Raw genomic sequence first — 19,744 nt, forward strand, 5'->3', positions numbered from 1 at the left:
ACTATTTTTTGGTTGAAGGACAAAACACCCCTACTGGTTGTGTAGGCTTTGTGCGCCAGTCAGTATAAAACACAATTAACAAATCATATCTATTAAACTCAGGCAACTGGTGGGAAAAAAAGACAATCCGACTGTTTCCGATACACGTAGGCAGATTTTTTAAAAAACTTTTAGACAGAGCCAAGAGAGCTGTTAAAAACAGTTTTTTTAGAAAGCATTTTCAGATCTGCAGCAGTAAAATTAAAAGCTGTAAGCCAAAACATTGAACAATGCTTTGGGCTGATAATGTTTACATGGAAAAGTGTTTCTAGATTTATCTGGATATGAGCGTGTGGTTCAAAACGTATGCCCAAATTGGAACACAGATGCTAAAGTTGCACTACTCATTTGAAGCGTTAAGGCACAATCACTTGTGAGATCACCGCCCTTAACTGCAAAAGGGTGGAAAATGCGTCATCACAAGGCAGACATCAAAGGGTAGCCGTCCATCAGGGTTAACATCCAAAAAAAGGTTAGCAAGGGGTCATAAAAATACATCCATAAACATGGGCCCCACCAATGGGCTGCACGGTTAGTTATTACTGGCACGCTGTTGTGTGGCAATAAACTAACATTAGGTAAGAATACAGAACATGGAGGCACCATATACGTAAGTACATTTACACAGGGAGACACCCTGAGGTGTCAGGAAAAACAAGCATGTCAACATGAATTTTTATTAGTTGATGGAAAAACGAGACTAATGATCTTAGTGAAGCTTGACAGAAAGGAGAGCTGCTGAACTTTAAAGGTGACTGAGGAACAATTTTCTGGTTTCCAGAAGTTTTCACTTAAATGAACAGAGGGAGACACTGCTCAACGAGAGTGAGACGGGCATGAGTTCTTTTCTGCATTTTTTGGTTATTGTTAGTTTAGCTATTAATTAGCTTTGGAGTTTACGATTATATCACATGATCTCTACAAGCACCGTTTCTTTTGTTCAGTAGTTGCGGTCCTTTTATGAGTCATGTTTTGACTGTATCCGAAACGTGACCAAGTGTTGCTAGACACCGGGCTTGATACTCACCTTAAAGAAAAGTTGAGTCACCCCCTATTTCTTTACGTTTTGCTAGGAAAATGGAAGGTGGGTGCACCAAATTATTGAAACATGTGCAAACATGCATGGAAATAAAGTACATAAGGCAACAACAGAGTTTGTACAATTCTACAATTCTAATAATTGTAAAAGTCAATAGTTTGTATGACCACGTTTATTCTTAAAGACAGCCTTAACTCTTTATCAGCTTGTCATTTTTTTAAGCAGTCTTCGGGAATAGTTGTCCAGGCTTCTTGAACGATATTCAAAGCTCCTCTTTGGATGTTGATTTTGTTCCATTTCCTATCAAAACGATTCCACACAGCTTCCCTGATGTTGGGTCCAGGCAGTGGGAGGCCTGTCCATGACTGATGGCATTTTATTGTATTTGTGATCCGAAGGAAAACTTTTTCTGGACTTGCAGTGTGTTTGTCTTGCTGAAAAATTAAGCTACTGCCAAACAGACTTTTTTCAGATGGACCTCCTTTTTTTTTCCTTTTCGTTTCGTAAGGACTTTCACATACTGCTAATCTAGTTTTTTTTTATTTTTTTTTTTATTTTTTTTTTTTACATCCCCCACTTCTCCAGTTTCCTGAATTTCTGAACGAGAGCATATAAAATTGGTTCTTTGTGATGTTATCAGTTATGTGGAGACAACATTGGAGAATCCCTTGAGATTTTGGACAAAGTCAGCATTAAGTGGCTCTCTGAGGATAATAAGATACAAGGACTAGACTGAAAATTAGTGAAAAAGCCCATAAAAGCCCAGTGAACTTAATACATTACAAATACATATTCAATACAAGTCATTTCTGGGCTTTTCCTGTTGTCCACCATATGGAAGCAAATTTACATGTTTCCACATATAGAAACTAAATAAATTGCATTGAGCTTTTGTATTTTTGAGTGTCAAGTGCCCCTAGAATTTGAAGATTTAACATTATGCAAATTATTATTATTATTTTTTTTTAAAAATCACAAACCCTCAAACAGCTGTCAAACAGCTACATCAGCAAACACAGTGATGGCCTCAGAGTTTTGTTTACAAGATTTTCTATGTTAATAAAAATATATTTTTATCTTTGCAGTATGAGAATTACACATAAAGGGGAAATAAGTATCATGAAAACCAACATTTCCAAACACTGATTTTATTTGACAAAGCAGAAATCCAGACAAATATAAAAACTGAATTTAAAAACACAAATCCTAGTACAGATGATGGTTTTTAAAATAAATTCATTTAATAACAAAACAACATTTTTAACAGAATAAGATGTTATTAACACATTTATTTTACTAACATATATATATATATTGCTTTGAAATTAAAGTAATATCAAAACCCTAAATATTATCAGTGATTCACTTATGAAATCAGTCAGTATAAAAATAAAAACTGAAATGATTCTAAGTGCAAATAATAATACATTTCATTAACAGTTATTCTCGCTACTGAAAATGACCTATATACAAATACTGAAAAAGGACTAAAGTAAACTGACAGAAGACTGATGACTTCCTGTGACGTGTGCAGCGTCACAGCCTCAGTATCTGGATACTGTCATTCCAATCCCCCGGCTGTCAGCAGCATTAGCTGACTCATTTTCATCTCCACAGGCAGGGATATGAGAATAGCCATCGGCTCTTTAAGAGCCCCCTCCTTAGTCATGCTGACCTCCGCTCTTTCTTCAGTAATCCCCTCATCATTCACTGATCCCTGCTGCTGTCACTGTGTTCATTAATAACAACACTGTCCACCACCGACTTCTACTGCACTTCATCTTTAGTCACTTTCGTGTCATTATTGGGATCTTTGGCATCGTCGCAGCTTTAATCACATGGGATATTTTTATCGTCTTCATCACTACTGTCTGTGATCTCTCCCTCCTCTTGCTCCTCATCTCCTCTCTTTGCCTTTTTCTGTGGTGGGGGTTCCATCTCTTGGGCAGTTCTGCTGATGTTGGTTTCTCCTGTTGTGGGAGATCTTTGTGGCGATGGCGAAACTTGGGTCGCAGTTTCCTTTTCTTGGCCAACCTTGTCATTCTTTGCTGCAAAAGGAGCACAAGCTGATGCAGGTTCAGCTGAAACAATATAATCCCATTTTTATAAGGTGACTGCACACAGTTATTTCCTATAGTAAAACTCTAACAGGTTAAAACATGTACATGAGAGTCATGAGAGAAAAAGAGAAGCATTGGGAACAACTTGTGTTATGTTGAAAGCGATATGCAACGGTAACTACACCCTGGCTAAGTTTCGTGAAACTGGTTCAGTGTTGGATTTGCCAAAATGTGGACGCAAGAAAACTGTCACTAATGAAGACATATCAGTGGCTGTCCTAGCTTCATTCAGCAAGAGCCCACAGCGTAGCACTCGCCGCATGTCACTGGAGAGTGGCATTAGTTGAACATCCCTTCAGTGGATATTAGCTACACACAAATGGCACCCTTACAAACTCCAGCTGCTGCAGCATCTCAACAAGCATGACCCAGATCGGCGCACAGAATTTGCAGAATGGGCAAAACAAAAATTGGAACAGGACCCTCAGTTCATGCAGAAGATTTTGTTTAGTGATGAGGCAAACTTTTATGTGAATGGTGAAGTTAACAAACAAAACCACCGCTATTGGTCTGACACTGACCCACATTGGATGGATCCCTCCAAGACTGTTGGAACAACAAAAGTGATGGTTTGGTGTGGTATATGGGGTACATCGATAGTGGGTCCATTCTTCATCAATGGAAACCTCAAGGCCACTGGATATTTGAAATTGCTACATGATGATGTGTTTCCCTCTTTATGCACTGAAGCTGGCACGTTCCCTGAGTTTTTCCAGCAAGATGGTGCACCGCCACATTATGGGTGCCAGGTCCAAGCATTCCTAGATGAACAGTTTCCTGGAAAGTGGATTGGTCGTCGTGGGCCAGTTGAATGGCCCCAAAGGTCTCCCGATCTGACCCCCTTAGACTTTTATCTTTGGGGTCATCTGAAGGCAATTGTCTATGGTGTGAAGATACAAGATGTGCAGCACCTGAAACTACAGATACTGGATGCCTGTGCTGGCATTTCTCCTGCGGTGTTGCCATCAGTGTGTGAAGAGTGGGATAAGAGGGTTGCATTGACAGTCCAACACAATGGGCAGCACATTGAACACATCTTATAAGTGGTCAGAAACTTGTAAATAACTCATGAAAGAATAAAGTTATGTTGAAACCAAGCACACCATTGTTTTTCTTGTGACATTACCAATAAGTTTGATGTGTCACATGGCCCTCTTCCTATTGAAAAAACAAACGTTTTATTCAAGATGGCCGACTTCTAAATGGCCACCATGGTCAACACACATCTTGAGGAGTTTGCCCCCTCACATATACTAATGTGCCACAAACAGGGCTTTAATATCACCAACCATTCCCATTTTATCACGGTGTATCCATATAAATGGCCCACCCTGTAGATCTGACACCCAAGAGTGGTATTGCAACATTTCCAGTGAAGTGACGAGTGAGCTCTGCGCGAAAGAAACCCAAAGATAACTGACTTTAACCTTTTGGCTACGTTGGGGCTGCAGACAGTACTTTCTAAGACTTCTGTCATATTTCAGGTCTGTTTATAGAACAAAATATAGAATTCAGTTTAAACTGTCTGGCTGCACGGTGCATGCTTGGAGCCTGCCAGACCCCCAACATTACTTCAGCAGATACAGTCGCTGCCACGCTGTCCAATTGCTTGTTATCATTTCCCGTCTAGCTTCACAGTCCATGGCATGTGTAATCATCAGTGTGTTTCTACAGCTAACCTTATAGGAAAACAGCGTGGTACCGAGGCCTTATCACTAAAAACACAGACACGCACACACTCAGACTAAAAATGATCTCATTCGCCATTCGGCTAGTCTGGCTCTGACAGTAACTGTGATACTGTGTTTGTGTGGTCTTTTGTGATCATACCGAAAGTACTGCGATAACCACAGCTGGACCGAACTGTACACATCTCACAGGAACCAAACGGATGAGCGTGCTTTTCGTGACACGCTGTCCTGTTTTGACGCGACTGATGGTTCTCGACACTGAAAACCCAGCAGTAGTGGAAAGTGACGCAGAGGTGAGAAGAAGCACGGACTCATCTCCTGTTTTCTCGTCTATTCTCACTTCACAGCTTATGAGGTCAATCTTCAGCAATAAGCCATGTTTGATCCTCTTTCTGGCCACAATTGCAGTTGAGGTTAAGGTGGTGTAAGTGATGTTGAACAGAGCACGCTCATTTCCTTTTGGGTAGCATGTTGCCATAGTGAAAAATAAGGGAACAAAGTCTTAAAGCCTCAGCTGGAGAAACCAGGACATGATACAATGCTGCTGGAATCGGGGGAGTGGAGAGAGATTGGCGTTTGGGGGCTACATAGTATTTGAACTCATTATATATTCATCCTGTTGTTTAGTTACTAAAAGTTGTTTGGAAATCAGCAGAAAAGCATGCATGCAGGGGAAAATAACAGAAAGTTAGATGAGATGAGAAAAAGGGCTGAGATTAGGGTGGGTGTGTTTGTTTTTTTACCTGGTCCTTTCAGTGGATAGTCCTCCCAGTGATCTTTGAGTACAACATGCAGCTCAGGATATTCAATCAGTGTTTTGTAGCTCAGGTTATCCCTCAGGCTCTTCTCAATGTCCAACTCATGATACCTATTTTAAATCAAATGAAAGCACAAAAGAGACCAAACGAGTGTTTATAACAAAGAGATGTCATGCAAAAATAAAGTCACATCACTACTGTTGGACCTCCTAAACCGGCAACTGCAGCTCTTTATTTCTCTTGTCGCCCGAGGCACAGTGACTGCTGACGCTCATTAAAGGATTGATAGAGATTTGAGTCATGGCTTGGCAGAAAAACGAGATCCTGCTCAGTGCCTGTCTCGTGGAATGGAAACTGACTTTAGTTGAGAGTCGACGACATCTCTCAAGCACAGCTTTCTTACCGCTCCTTTAACTATTTGCACTTGATGACATCAGCCTAGCTTTGTCTTAAAGTAGACCTGTGGCACATTAGAGATGGTCATAAATCACCGATCTGAATAGTTGACTGGATTCTTGGAGACATGAGCTAGCAACACAGAGCCAGCTTAGGTTGCTGTCACCAAAACACAAGACATCACATGTGTACTGTCGAACCGTAACTGACTTAAGCCATTGTTTGTTTTGGAAAAATCACATGAAAATTAGATCCACCCAGGTATCCACCCACTACGCGCACCGATCAAAACACTGCTATAATGTGACATTTACAGGTCATTAATGGAGATTACTACTACTACTACTACTACTACTACTACTACGCATTATTTTACATATTAACAGCCACAGCACATTTTTTCCTGAAGTAAAACAAAGTGACGTTTCAGATCAAAAGGAGAATCCAGTGTGAAAAGCCACAATATGCAAGAAAGTAGCATACTTACAATGACTGCATCCACTTTGATGTGCACACCAAATATCTACTGTTTCCATGTCATTCATTTTTATGTCTTACTGATAAAGAGATTACTCTTAACGGATGTTTTTTACATTTTTTCTCGGGGGGGGGGCTAAATTAAAACATACATGTTGGTAAACAACCATTTAAGAGGGGTAGCTGGCAAACAGAGAGAGTGGCTCCCTGCAGTGTTAAATCCTGGATATTTCTGAAGATCAAGACCGGGTGGCTCAGCCAAGAGCGTGCACACATCTGGTCTCTATATAATGTTCTTGTGAATGAACAGAGGACACACTGATGTTCTCTTCAGGGAGGTTCCCATTGTTTTCCTTCTGCTGCCGAGTCCCATCAGCAAAGAGACAGCTGTGTAAAATGGGAAGGACATAGAGAAACTGCAAATATGACCACTGAATACATACACCAATCAGCCACAACATTAAAACCAACAACAGATGAGTCAAGCAACATTGACCACTCCGTCACACCGCAAATCTCTAGCTGGAAACCTTCGGGCCTGGTATTCATGTGGATTTGAACTCTGGGAAACACACCGAACACCCAAAAGTTGTTGCCTTACCTGGCAGAACAACACAACAAAATAAACTGGAGAAAGTCTTTAGGAACATGACAAAGAGCTCGAGGCATTGCAAGATCACGTGCAAGATTGAGCTGTTTTGGGGATGGACGGCCATCGCAATATGAAACTGGAGGTTTTAAATGGGAACGATCTCTGTACTGTGATGTTGAAAACTATTAGATTAAGATATAAATCTATTGCAAACATACAATTACACAAGTCCAGTTGCACAAGCGTTCTACAGAATAACACTGCTGTTAATTGTTAAGACAATCTTATTGTTTGAACTGATATTGACTCACAGGGTGCGGCTGGCTGCAGAAGGTTTCCGGGATTCCTCCAAAAATTTTTGACCTCAGTTATTTTTCCTCACGCAATGACAATGTCCCCTTTCATTTTTGTTAACTGCTAAAAAGTAGGCACTCAGAAAAGAAAATGTGAATGCAAGTAAAAGTTGCAGCTGTTCCACCACATTGCTGATTTGACCTAAAAATAACCTAAGGAAATGGTATAAAATACAGAAGGCGTCATCAGATCAGACATGGAAACCAAACTATGTTGAAATCACACAACAGATCAGCACAAGCCGAACTCCATCAACTCCACCTCTGATGATAAATCTCTTATCTTAGAGATGAATGATTTTTTTCCCCCCAATGGTTTCCCGGAAATACACTGCTAAAAAAAATAGCTCAAAAATAGCACTCAGTAAAAAAAAAAAAAAAATACAGCAAGTACGTTGTATATTTTTAAGACACCTGGTCTCCATATTCCACTTCAAGTGCTCTACAATTTAAACAAATGGGATTCTGTAATTTTAAGGAAGCATTGAATTGACATCATTTAAACATAGACACAAAAATAAGCCTAGAAGTCAGTCACTTTCCAAAATTCAGAAGCACTACACGTTGCCAACAGCTCCACATTTTCTCCTGCACCAAAGGACTCAGCGTGCAGCACCTGTCCTTCCCGTCCTACTTCGGTTCACCTCATCATCATATTTTGTGTCACAATTTAATTGTTTAATTGTTTGTGTTTAACAAGGTTTGTGGCCTTGCCACATTTGTCACACACCGCATCTTGGCTGTTTGTGACTCTGCCTATGATCCTCAACTGAGTGAGTGCGCCCACTGATGCATTTATACAGCCATATTTTGTATATCACTATGACAGGCGGAAGAAGTAGTTCCTAACAATCATTCAGACAATTTCAATAATATAGTTACTTTCCATTGTGTTCCTGTTAATCATGAACTACAAGTTTACCTGAAATCACTAAAATATCGATATTTCAATATGACATTTGATTCTAGAACATACATTTCTGGCACTGCAAGAATCGATACTTCAGTAGCAATTTGCACAACACTACTCTACCTGCATATTCTCACAACATGAGATAGGGAAGTATCGTGCACCAGGAAGAACCCAGGACCCACCGCACCAGCACAGGGTCTGAAAATGGGTCCAAGGATTTCAAGGACAAAAGAGTGGAGACGAGTCCTGTGCTGGGAGACAGCAAATCTTCTGGCAAAGGCACATGTTAATGTGCCATCCTGGAGGATTTGGACTGCCTGTACAACCTCTGTAGGGCCTTGCCTCATGCTAACAATAGTGACATTGACTTTAGCCAAATGCAAAACTAGTGGGGTAAAAAAAAAAAAGAGAGAAAGAAGTGAAAAAAAAATGTTAGTGACCTCCATCTGTAAAACTAGGATGTGCAAATCAGGCTCTTTCTTTTTGGGCTATAACACCAAAACACAATTTTAAAAAGCTGTTTTAATGGCTTTTTTTGTAATGTTGCTTTGGCATAAAAAAAGACAAACATAATTCATATTTTGCCTACACATTCACATTCATAATTAGATCGTATTTTCAGAGTAATTCTTTGTCAGAACTGCATAAAGTCTTATGGCTGTTAACTCCGACTAATAGCTCTACCTTGATGTCCACATTCAGTACAGGTCAGCCAGTGTCCTAGGCAACCATCCATGTCCACACTTTATACACTTAATTGCACCTTTATTCCTTAATTTCAGGGTGTAACTCCTCTTAAGCCAGGTTTGGAAAAGTTTGCACTACAGAGGTTCAGTTTAAAAAGTAACACAAAACTGTTTCAGTGCAGACCTTCAAGCACCATGTGTCTGCCCATGTTCTCCCAAACAAAAATTACAGCAAATTTTACCAAAAGTGACAACTGAAGATAGTCAAACAGTGCTTTTTAACAAACACTATTTCACACTGTGTGTTTGTGTAAAAGCTGAAGTCACTTGAAAGAAGAAAAATGTCATTATTACCTAATGAATACCTTAGAAATGCCTTGCTGTTCAGCAACCAGCAGGAGACCTGAGGTAAGCATCTGCTGTGCAGAAACATACTTGAACGTAGCATTAGGGCAAGCCGAGGGAGAGCAGATAGAAAAGCTCCAGGGGACTAAGGAAAGCACTAGCCACAAATATGTGAGAAAAAGAACAGCTTCAACAGGACAGGAACATCACTGCCTTAAGGCAACAGCACAATACTGGTTAAAAAAACTAAACTAAAAAACCCAGAAAGCAGAAAAATACGGTTCGCTTTGTAAAAAGAGCAGCTCCATTTTAGACATCAAGGATGCATCCCTCTCCGTCTGGCAGACTGAGAGGAAAGGCAGTGGTAAGGGAAAAGAGGAGAGGGCATCCCCAGGATCACATGGGAGGAATGACTAAAAAAAAATAAACACGAAAAAAAAACAACAACCCCATAAACAAACATCAGAAATGTGTGAATGGTTCCCTTGATGCACATGCTCACCTTTCCAGTAAGAGGATGTGGGCTATACAAGCGCCACTTATTTTAGCACAAGAACTCCTTTATTGGAGGTGGTTGATATTCCAGTAGACAACAAAAAACACGCAGTCATACCTTTTGTGTTAGACGTGGCAAATGACCACTAAGAAGCCATGACTACTTCTATCCATGACTTCTTAACATTAATAACACTGTAAAATTAGGGGTTTTCCACCAAGTCTGCATTATTCAGAAAGTAGAGGCTTATTTGTGGTTGAAATAATCCGACCGGATTTGGAACCTCTTAAACAAGATACAAGCGCAGATAGGGCCTCTCTTCTCATTAAAGTAGAACCTGTTGACACAAGACTGAGATGCAGAACTGTACATAGTTAATAAGATTATTACCCTAAAAAATATAGAATTTTACCCTCTTCTATTCATTTGGATTCAAAACTAAAAATTGTACTCTGAATTAACAGACACTTAAAACACTGTTCTGGCAGATACTGAGGAGAGAATGTCAAATAGATTGATTTGTTCATGCTGCTCAGTTACTCATTACTAACGACTACTAAATGTGTATCAGGCCAAACGCTGTTAAAAGTCACGTATAAGACCTTTTGAAAGAAATGATCTTCTGCCAAAAATGACAAAAGTAGTGATTCATTTATGTAAAAACGAAATCTTAACAGGAAATTCCTGTGCTATTATTTCCACCTTGACATGATCACCTCATATGATGTGCCCCGCCCACCTAAACAGAACAGCCTTAGGGGGGAAAAAACAAAAAAATGACTTTTGATACAACGACACTGGATACATTTATGCAAATATGTAATAAAGTAATGTTAAATGGAACATTACAATGTGTTGATGCTGTAACATAACAAGTGCAATTTGAAGCATCATTGTAAAGAAAGAAAGGTTTTAAATGAACAAAGTTACGACGCACACATTAGTCACACTTCTAGAAAGCACAGCTCCATCTCTAATTTGTTCTCTAAAAACGTCCTTTTGAATTTACTTTTATGTTTATAACATCCACCTCAGCTTTAAAGTAAGAAACACGTCAACATGATTATTAAAGCTCTCGGCAAAACTCCACCATCATCTTCTGTGTCACTGCCTTTCATAAAAAGTGTATCAATATTTTATTAAAACTATGATGCTTTATGCTTTCAGATAAAACATACAGGGTGAATTTGATAATGTACCCCGCAACACTCCAGAAGTACTTCAGGAATGGTTTAAAGAATGCAAAAAAGGTTCCCAATTCCCAAGCTTCCACTTTAATAAAGCTCTTGAATCATGTGCTAGAAAACCATGTGCAATCCATACGGACCCTGACTATCGTCTTACAAGGCTTCAAGTATGAGCTGCTGATAAAGGATTCAGAGTCCATGCCTGAGCAAGTCAGAGCTCTGATGGCTGCAGAGCACTGACTTTCCCTTGTTGTTATTATAGATGCTTGTTGCTGTCCCTGCTCTCTGTATTAGGTTTAAATAACATTAAGGTAGGACACGAGTATGAATTTTAGCGTGGTTTATATTAGAGATGGCACGATACCACTTTTTTATGTCCGATACCGATACTGATATCATAAATTTGGATATCTGCCGATACCGATATGAATCTGATATAGTGTTTTTTAATCAACAAAACTGTTTTTTAAATATCTTGCTGCATTTTGTATAAGTTCATACTCAAGTTTAAAACAACAACTACACTAAAGCTATTCTGTTATACCTGTATGCAAAAAAAAAATTTCATAGTTCAGCAATACTGATCAATCTAATAAACTTACAGTTTTTTTTACAGACGCTAGGACACATTTCCCAATACTTAGGTCACTTTTGCAAAACTCTTCACACAATCCTCCTAACTGACCGTCAGCTTGGCAAAGCAGTTCATTTCACATTCAAAATGCACTACAACTACCAAAACACTTCATTCAGGTCTCAAATAAACTCATTCTTCCAGAACACTAGCAAAGGTTGACAGCCGACAAACACACTTTGTCACCCACAAAACAATGACCTAAAAAACACTAACAACATGTAGCATTACACAGTGTTTTCTTGTGTAAAACAAGGACACATCTCTGTTTATAATTTCAATATATGTTACTGGAATGAATCAGACATCATGCAGAATTCGTTAATATTTGTTTATGTATTTTTATTTTTTTGCACTAAGTAATCCCAAAATACAAGAATTTGTATACACACCATCCACTGATACACATACAATAGTAATGCTAATCTACTCGGTCTTCTCCATTTGGCCACATCACATCTTATGTCATCTAGGGCAATACACCTAGGAAAGAATCTTCTGGCATGCCAGAATTGAAGGAGTTGAAAAATTGAAGGAGTAACACCTGTGTAGATGTTCATCTACAATGAGAATAAGCTGTGGCTGGTTAAACTGCATTTTTAGATTTAAAATATGTTTCAATAAAATATTGCTGTTGGATTTTGCTGTCTTTTCAAGTTTTGCATTGTGTTATTGTTTTGGCCATAAGTTTAACAGTTTTGAAAACAGTATGTAAGCACATGCAAAATGTCCTGTACGTACAAAGATTTTTGGCAGTTGTTGTGTCTGAGTGAGAAGATGATTCATGAAATTTGAGAGATGTAGTCATTGAATGCATTTTGTGCCAAAACAATGATAACTGGTCCTCAGTTTAGCCCACATAGACTTCTGTTGTGCTCACTGTGTGAGGAGTTTTGCAAACGTGACCTAAGTATTGAGAAATGTGTCCTAGCGTCTGTAAAAAACTGTAAACCTGCACCATCCTCCCTATTCTGGTATTTTAAAGAGTACTTAGCGTAAATATTAAGCAACCTAACTAATAGGGTTCCAACTCCCAGCAACAAAAATAAATAAATAAAAAATGGGGAACCACCCCTCACACTCCACCTCATGATGCTTAATCGACGTAATCAACCTTAATTTGATGCAGTGTGAAAAAAAATGCACAGAAATCAATTATTTTTCAAGAAATATTAAATAGATTCAACATCTTTCTTCAACAAAATTGCAGACTGCACAGATGGTACCTTCCCAAAGGAAAATGTACTATAGCTTACTAGGGTATATATTAGACTTAATAGTTACTATATACAGTAATTGACTTCTATTCATTTTGCATCAAATTAAAACTTTGGGTGTCAGATAATTATTTATTAAAAGCTAGACATTTTAAATGAGAATAAGAAAGAAAAGTATGTCTTTGTGCCCCCTTTTCCCTGTTAACGCCCTATCGGCCCCCTTGGCTAAACTTTGCTAGATCCGCCCCTGCACAGTTACAGCCGTCAGCTACGTAGAAAAAGATCCTCGAGTAGAAAGTAATATTAAATACATTCTAACAACAGCTGATCAAGCTTAAACGTGCTGCTGTTGTTCAGCCGCTGGTTTCCTCTTTCTGGTGCGAAGTGGGCCAAAAGCAAACTAGAGACACGGACTCCCGACAGAAAAGCCGATCAGCTGATCGTTAAGCAGTTTCATGATTGAAGTAGCAGCAAGAAGAAGCAGTCGCTCCATATATCGCCTGTTAAGCTTAACGCAGGAATGCTTTACAAACATTCAGAGATGGACTTACACACTTGCTTTACTTCTCTCGGGATAACTTTGTCGGAGATGAAATGCCGGGTTGCTAGCGAAGCTCCAAATGCTATCCAGACCACAGGTCCCGCATGCCACAGCCGCTCTATCACGTGATGCATACTGCTCCGACGTGCTAACGTTCTGAGGTGAGTTACGGCGTGTGGCAAGTTTTGTGAGGTGCTTTCGTGATATTTAATGGATCGGATTACATTTTTTATTTTTCTCCGATATCCGATCCAGTAATTTAGGTCAGTATCGGATCGATACCGATACGTAATATCGGATCGGTCCATCTCTAGTTTATATGTATATAACAAAGTGACTAGTAGACTATACTATACTGTGCTACACTTTATAGAAATTTGTAATGGTTGGAAACTTACTGCCTTTATGAACTTATTGTAATACACTAGCTTGTACAAGGTTCATATTTGTGGCCTCAGAGATGAGAAGAATTTAAAACTATGCATTAAGGATAAAAAGGTAAGGGTCTTGGTAAATCTCTTATCCCTCTATATGCTTTTATAAAATTTAATTTATCTCCTGAGAAGAAGTGTGCAGCTGAACCTGCTGCTGCAAAGCAAAATGATGGTGTGTGTGTGTGAGACAAGAATGAAGGATGGGAAGTTTTATGATGTCTCATCTCAGCCAGGGGGCAAATATAATGAGCACCAAGGATCATCATTCACTTTGTCACTAAGTAGGAACGGAAGGCTGCCAAAGAGCATAAAAGTAGGCGAGGCAGATGGGTGCTACCATCACCTCTCCCTGACCCGTTCAAAAAATGAATGCACAATTTAAAAAAAAGAAAAAAAAGAAGGCGCATGCAAAACAAAAGGTATGCAAAGTGGAGAGAGCCCAAGTCTAAGAAGCAAATGTCAAATTTTTAAATAACTTAGCTAATTCACAGATGTAAAAAGAAAATTATCACCACATGCAAGCTGTGATCAAAAGATGCTGAGGACTTCTAAAATACTAACAACCACCAGTGCTATCCCATAGCCTTGTCCTACAGTAGTATATACACCTATGGTATCAATATGAAGCTCCTACGTCGTCTTGTTCTGGAGGTATCACTTTCACAAACTTAGCTGTGCGCGCCCGCTCGCTCACCTGGCAGGGTGACAACATTACACCATCAGCCTTTTACGGCTTAGGGGTAAAGATCAAAAACCCCTGACCAGATTTAAATTTGCCCAGTGTGACACTTTAGGTTGTTTTCTCATGGACTGTTTTCAGCATGCCTGCCGTGCCATCACTGTGTTGTTAACTCCCCTCGACATGAGTTTCTGTGATACCAGGTGAATTTCTCCCAGAGATTCTGTCTTGCTTCCCTCAAAAGCAAAGCAGAATACATCTGCATCAATGATATAGGAGGCATAGATGAAGATGCAGGAAAGAAAGATAGTAAAGATAGAAGAGTCTGAATATCTTAGATCAATCAATCAAAAACAACAGAGTGCGCAAGAGAGGTGACGAAGAAAGTAAAGGGCCACAGTGAAGAATCATGGATGTAGAGAGAGGAGATACAGAGGGGGATGCTAGGGATGGAGTGAAAGAGCATCTCACCTGACAGAGTTAGCCTTTCTTCCCTCCACTTTCATGAAGACTTTGACATGATCAAACCGAGCTTGCACATACATCTTCAACCTGAAAAACAAACTCACATTAACACCAAGAACTAAACATATGGCCACAGTGACTAGCTTTAAGGTAGTGACGAAAAGGGTCAAAACACAAAGAGCTCATTGACTGAGCGTGGCACAGCAGTGATCCAAATGTACACTGGTATACTGACTGACATATGTATAGGCTCCCACTGAGGTTCCTATGCAAATTAAATCACTGTATGTACTGTCAACCACAGCACCTGAGCCTGCTGCGAACAGCTAGCCAATGGAACATGCAGAGTTGAAACCTCACTGGCTTGAAACTAGAAAGAGCCTGTGTATAAAAGATTGGCAAAGACTATGTCACGTCTCTATTTAAAGAGCTGTACACCTCTACACAATGCTCTTGATGTGGATTTTGCAGTAAGGCACTGATCGCTGTTATCAGTATAAAGCTTAGGTCAGAGGAGTCAAATCACTGCTCTGTAAGAGGTTCAGATAAGAAATAGTGCAATCTAAGAAGCTGCCCTGTTCAAAGACTACTGTTCAGGATGGGAGAAACAAGAGCTTGGGAAATGGAAAAAAAGAGCAAATGTATGTCAACGTGCGGAGACCCCGACCACATCCTGTGTTACTGAACTGTACTGAGCTGATCGATAACAAAGAGCAGCACAGAAGATTACCTCTTGAAAAACAGCTTCTGTGTGCAGGGAGATAAATTCAACTTATTAAAAGCTGACAATCTATCCACTCTGAGAAACATGAGCATAGCTGTGACAAAGCACAGTAGCAGAAATCACCAGCGTTACAGGCAACCCATCTCATTCACATTCTACAGATAACTTTAATTAGATACAGTAATATTTATGAAACTTCCTGTGGAACGGTGAACTGTAGCTATCAAAATCTTTTATTGAACATGAGCCTCCCAAGGCTTTCAGTTTCATTAAGGTTATGAGGGTTGGTCTTCCTTGGTCTCTTGTGTTCTGGGGGCCTCTGGATGTCTGGAGTTTTGATCTCCTCCATACCTGCTTCATGCCCTGGAGGATGGGGCTGTGGCCCCCCCACACCCTCTAGCAGATCATTACATGAAGGAACCTTTTAAAAAACAAAAAACAAGCGCGTCCATGCTCACAGGTGTACACACGGGTGATCACACCCACAAACTACACCCTTTTTGGCTCCTACCTCAAAGCACACTGTGTTCTGTTGCTCTTATGTGCTGCACAATAATGTTTAATATTTACTGTCATATTCCCATATATCATTGTGATGTTGTTTATTCTATTACTCTTGTTCTCTTCTGCTTGTTTTCTTTTTTCTTTCTCAGCAGGTGACCCAGGTGACTGATATATGCATTTTTTTTTTCTTCTTCTTTTTCTTTTTCTGCTCATTCTGTTGGTTTTTGGTTTTTGCCCTTCTCCCCCGTCCCTCTTCTCAGCTGTTTCTCTTTCCCTCTTTCTTTCTCCCCTTCTTTCCCCCAGTAAAGTCTGTCCCATATTCAGTAAGTGAAAATAAAATAAACAATAAAAGGTGAATCAAATGGACCATTACGGCAAGGCTGGGATGGTCAATTTGGTAAAGTAAATCCGTTGGGCATCTTTCTTTGCCTTTAGACAACAATTCTGATGGCAAAAGAGCCAAACGGGACAGGAAAAAAAAAAAAAAAAAAAAAAAGGTTATGAGGGTTTACTACTAGAACTGAACCCTGACTACACAAAAACGTAAAGCTTATATTAACTTTATCATCAGCAGTTTAAATTTGCTATTTAAAACACACTGTGTCTAAGGTTTTCTAAAATTTGAAGAAAGTCATTTTACCACCAGGCTGTCACTGTTGTCAGATGGTTGGAATGGCCCCAATGTTGTTGAGGAGTAAAACATGAACCTCAATTGCACATCAAAATGAAGACAGCGAGAGAGGCACATTCTGCTGCAGTCAGTCTAAATTATCTGGATTGCTGAGCTGACTGAAGTAGCAGGCTCATGTACCTAGGTGATGTTGGTGGTGACCACCGGTTCCCTTTTCATAAGCAGTCTAAAAGGAAATCGATATTCACTCATTACCCAAAGATTTTTAGACTCCATGTGGGACAAAACCTGTAAGCACACCATTTGGTTTTAGTCATCCTCATTTTAGCTCATTGCTAGGATCATTTTTGAGCTCCTTTAGTCAACTTTTAGAAGCTGTCTATGTCCACCAAAACTACAGCCCAATTCTTGTCTTTTTTCTGATCATCAGGACATTTTTAAAAGACTAATATCATTTCCTTTGTTTTCTTTCACCTGGAAATCACAAACAAAAACAGTAATGTGTGTGTGTGTGTGTGTGGTTTTTTTTTAACAGTTAATATAATGGCCCAGAAATAGCAACTTTGTAATGATAGCTCTGCAGTGCAACCAGTTTACATCATCCACCCAGGGTCCATTGTACAAGAAAAGTAATGATAGTTTTTGTAGATCAAAATAGGTATTAAGTATTGTCAGAGTTCAAAAAATAATGAAAATAGTGAAAGCAGTTTTAAAAGCATGATTTATAGCAGGAGAGCTTTTACAGCGTATTAAGACCCACAGTCAAAACCATGGTTCTATTTGAACACAAGACTCTATTGTGCTGTTCTGCTGTAGCTGATTCAGACGCTTAATGTGACAGTTTACGAGACAATTTTGGGCAATGCAAAAATCTTGTATACAATGCATTACAATTTTGAAGCAGGTCAAATTGGATACTTGACATTAAACCATTAAGTATGAATGCCACCATCCACATTTCAACTATAATTACTGTGAATGATTCATTTGGCTTCCTTTTCTCCGCTCTCTTTCTCAACTATGAGAATCTACGAACAAAACACTACTTCAAACTCGCTGCCAACAATACAAAGTGCTCATTAAAACTTTTCAACAGAAAACAAAGGGCTGAGCACCAGTCATTATCCCCGAACTTAGAGGTCTTTCAAGCCATACATCAAAGAGGTGTTAACTTCTAGGTCTATTATCACATTGTTATGTTTTCTATTTTTATTCATGGGTTTAAAAAAAAAAACCTAAACAAATCGGTGTGAGCTGAATTTCTATTGCTGAATGAAACGGATTAGTTTATGATTTCCAGCTTTGCTGCAAGATAAAGCTGGAGTTTTAGCAGATTTATAAAAATCAGTAACGCTAAACACAAGGGATCACATACCTGAAATTACTCCCAAGATCACAGAAATAGTTTTCACTTTGACGGCAAGTCACTAGTACTATTCCCAAATGAATCAATGCACAGTTGCTGCTTGTCCACACTGCCACAAAGCAAGGACAAAGTTTTATCTAGGAGCACATTCCAAAGCAAGGAAAGGTACTAACAGCTCACGGGAACTAGATTACTCGAATAATTGTCTACTAGGCCGGGCCATTGTAATTCAGTACTGTCAAAGTTGTCCCTTGACAACTGACAGGGAGTACTGACAGGGTCCAGACAGAGAGAGCATATTTCTCCCACACTGGCTTCTCTTAATTGCTCCCCATTAAATCCAGAATGAAATTTAAAATCCTTCTCCTCACATACAAGGTCCTGAACTTGTGGGTATTTAAAAGTAGAACAGAAGAGGCACAGCCTGCAGCCTTCATGCACCTCTTCTGTGGAACCAGCTCCCAGTTTGGCTTTGGGAGATAGACACCCTCTCTACGTTATTCATCTCTGGCTCTCCTGCACAGCGTGTATTTGTCCTGTCTTTCTCCCCCATTATTCCAAACTGGTTGTGACAGATGGCTGCCCCCCCCTCCCCAAGCCTGGCTCTGCTAGACGTTTGTTCCTGTTAAAACAGTTTTTCCTTCCCACTGGCACCAAGTGCTTGCTCAAAGGGTCTGATTGCTGTGGATTTCTCTATATTATTGTAGGGTCTTTACCTTGTTGTAAGGTAAACAACCCTTGGCTGTAAGGTGTGATTGTTGTTGCTATATAAATAAAACTGAATTTAATTATCCTACAGTTTTAAATGTGTACACAATATGTACACATGAACATGTTGGTTTTCCTGTTCTAATGATGAAACTTTAATTACAGACACATTTCTGTGTGGCTCTGTTAGTGTCTCAACCTTCACTTAGAAGTGGTTTCCTTTTACAGACTCAGTTTCTTGAAGCAACGTTTAGAGCTTTTACATCATTTTTCAAATAAATATCTCAGCTTCTAAAAACAAACTGAACCAAAAAAAAACAACACATGTTCTGTTTTCAAATGTGAGGGGGGAAAGCTCACTTCTGACGTGTGACAGGGTCCGACTCTGTAGGGTGAATATAAGAAGTCAAGATCTGCTTCAAGGTTTGTTTGTCAGACACCCTGCAACAAAAATAGGCATCGTTAATAGAGAGGCAAATGCAAGAGAAAATAAAGGATCAATAATGGTCCCAACTTCAATTCAATATCAACACACTTTGGTTTCAGGGCACACTTAAACGCTAAAGATTTAGAAGAAACTTTTGTGATACACTATTGAAGAAATGTAATTATTACTTGATTACTCACCTCCTCTGAGTGAACTCTGAACTGCTCTGAGGAAATATGAGCTTCAGGTGCCACAGAAACAGTTTTTCTCTAGAAGAGACAGAAATGCACATTTTTATTTGCAGCTCATCAAAAACAGTGTT

At 39.4% G+C, this 19,744-nt stretch overlaps 1 protein-coding gene across 1 annotated transcript in view; it reads right to left on the bottom strand.

Annotated features, from left to right (window-relative positions):
* Positions 1-2,657: 2,657 nt before the first annotated feature.
* znhit6 (zinc finger HIT-type containing 6) overlaps positions 2,658-19,744 on the bottom strand; it is a 45,715-nt gene continuing 28,628 nt past the window's right edge. Inside the window, exons 6-10 of the mRNA XM_085376411.1 lie at positions 19,623-19,691; positions 19,356-19,436; positions 15,069-15,149; positions 5,633-5,757; positions 2,658-3,126 (exon numbers count right to left, since the gene is read on the bottom strand). Of these exons, the coding sequence (XP_085232537.1) occupies positions 2,909-3,126; positions 5,633-5,757; positions 15,069-15,149; positions 19,356-19,436; positions 19,623-19,691 (574 nt within the window). The 3' untranslated portion in view covers positions 2,658-2,908. The remainder of the gene's footprint in view (positions 3,127-5,632; positions 5,758-15,068; positions 15,150-19,355; positions 19,437-19,622; positions 19,692-19,744) is intronic.

This window comes from Diplotaxodon limnothrissa, linkage group LG17, assembly GCF_057381915.1.
Source record: "Diplotaxodon limnothrissa isolate DT_005_m linkage group LG17, D_limnothrissa_male_GT1.1, whole genome shotgun sequence".
Classification (NCBI taxonomy): Eukaryota; Metazoa; Chordata; class Actinopteri; order Cichliformes; family Cichlidae; genus Diplotaxodon; species Diplotaxodon limnothrissa.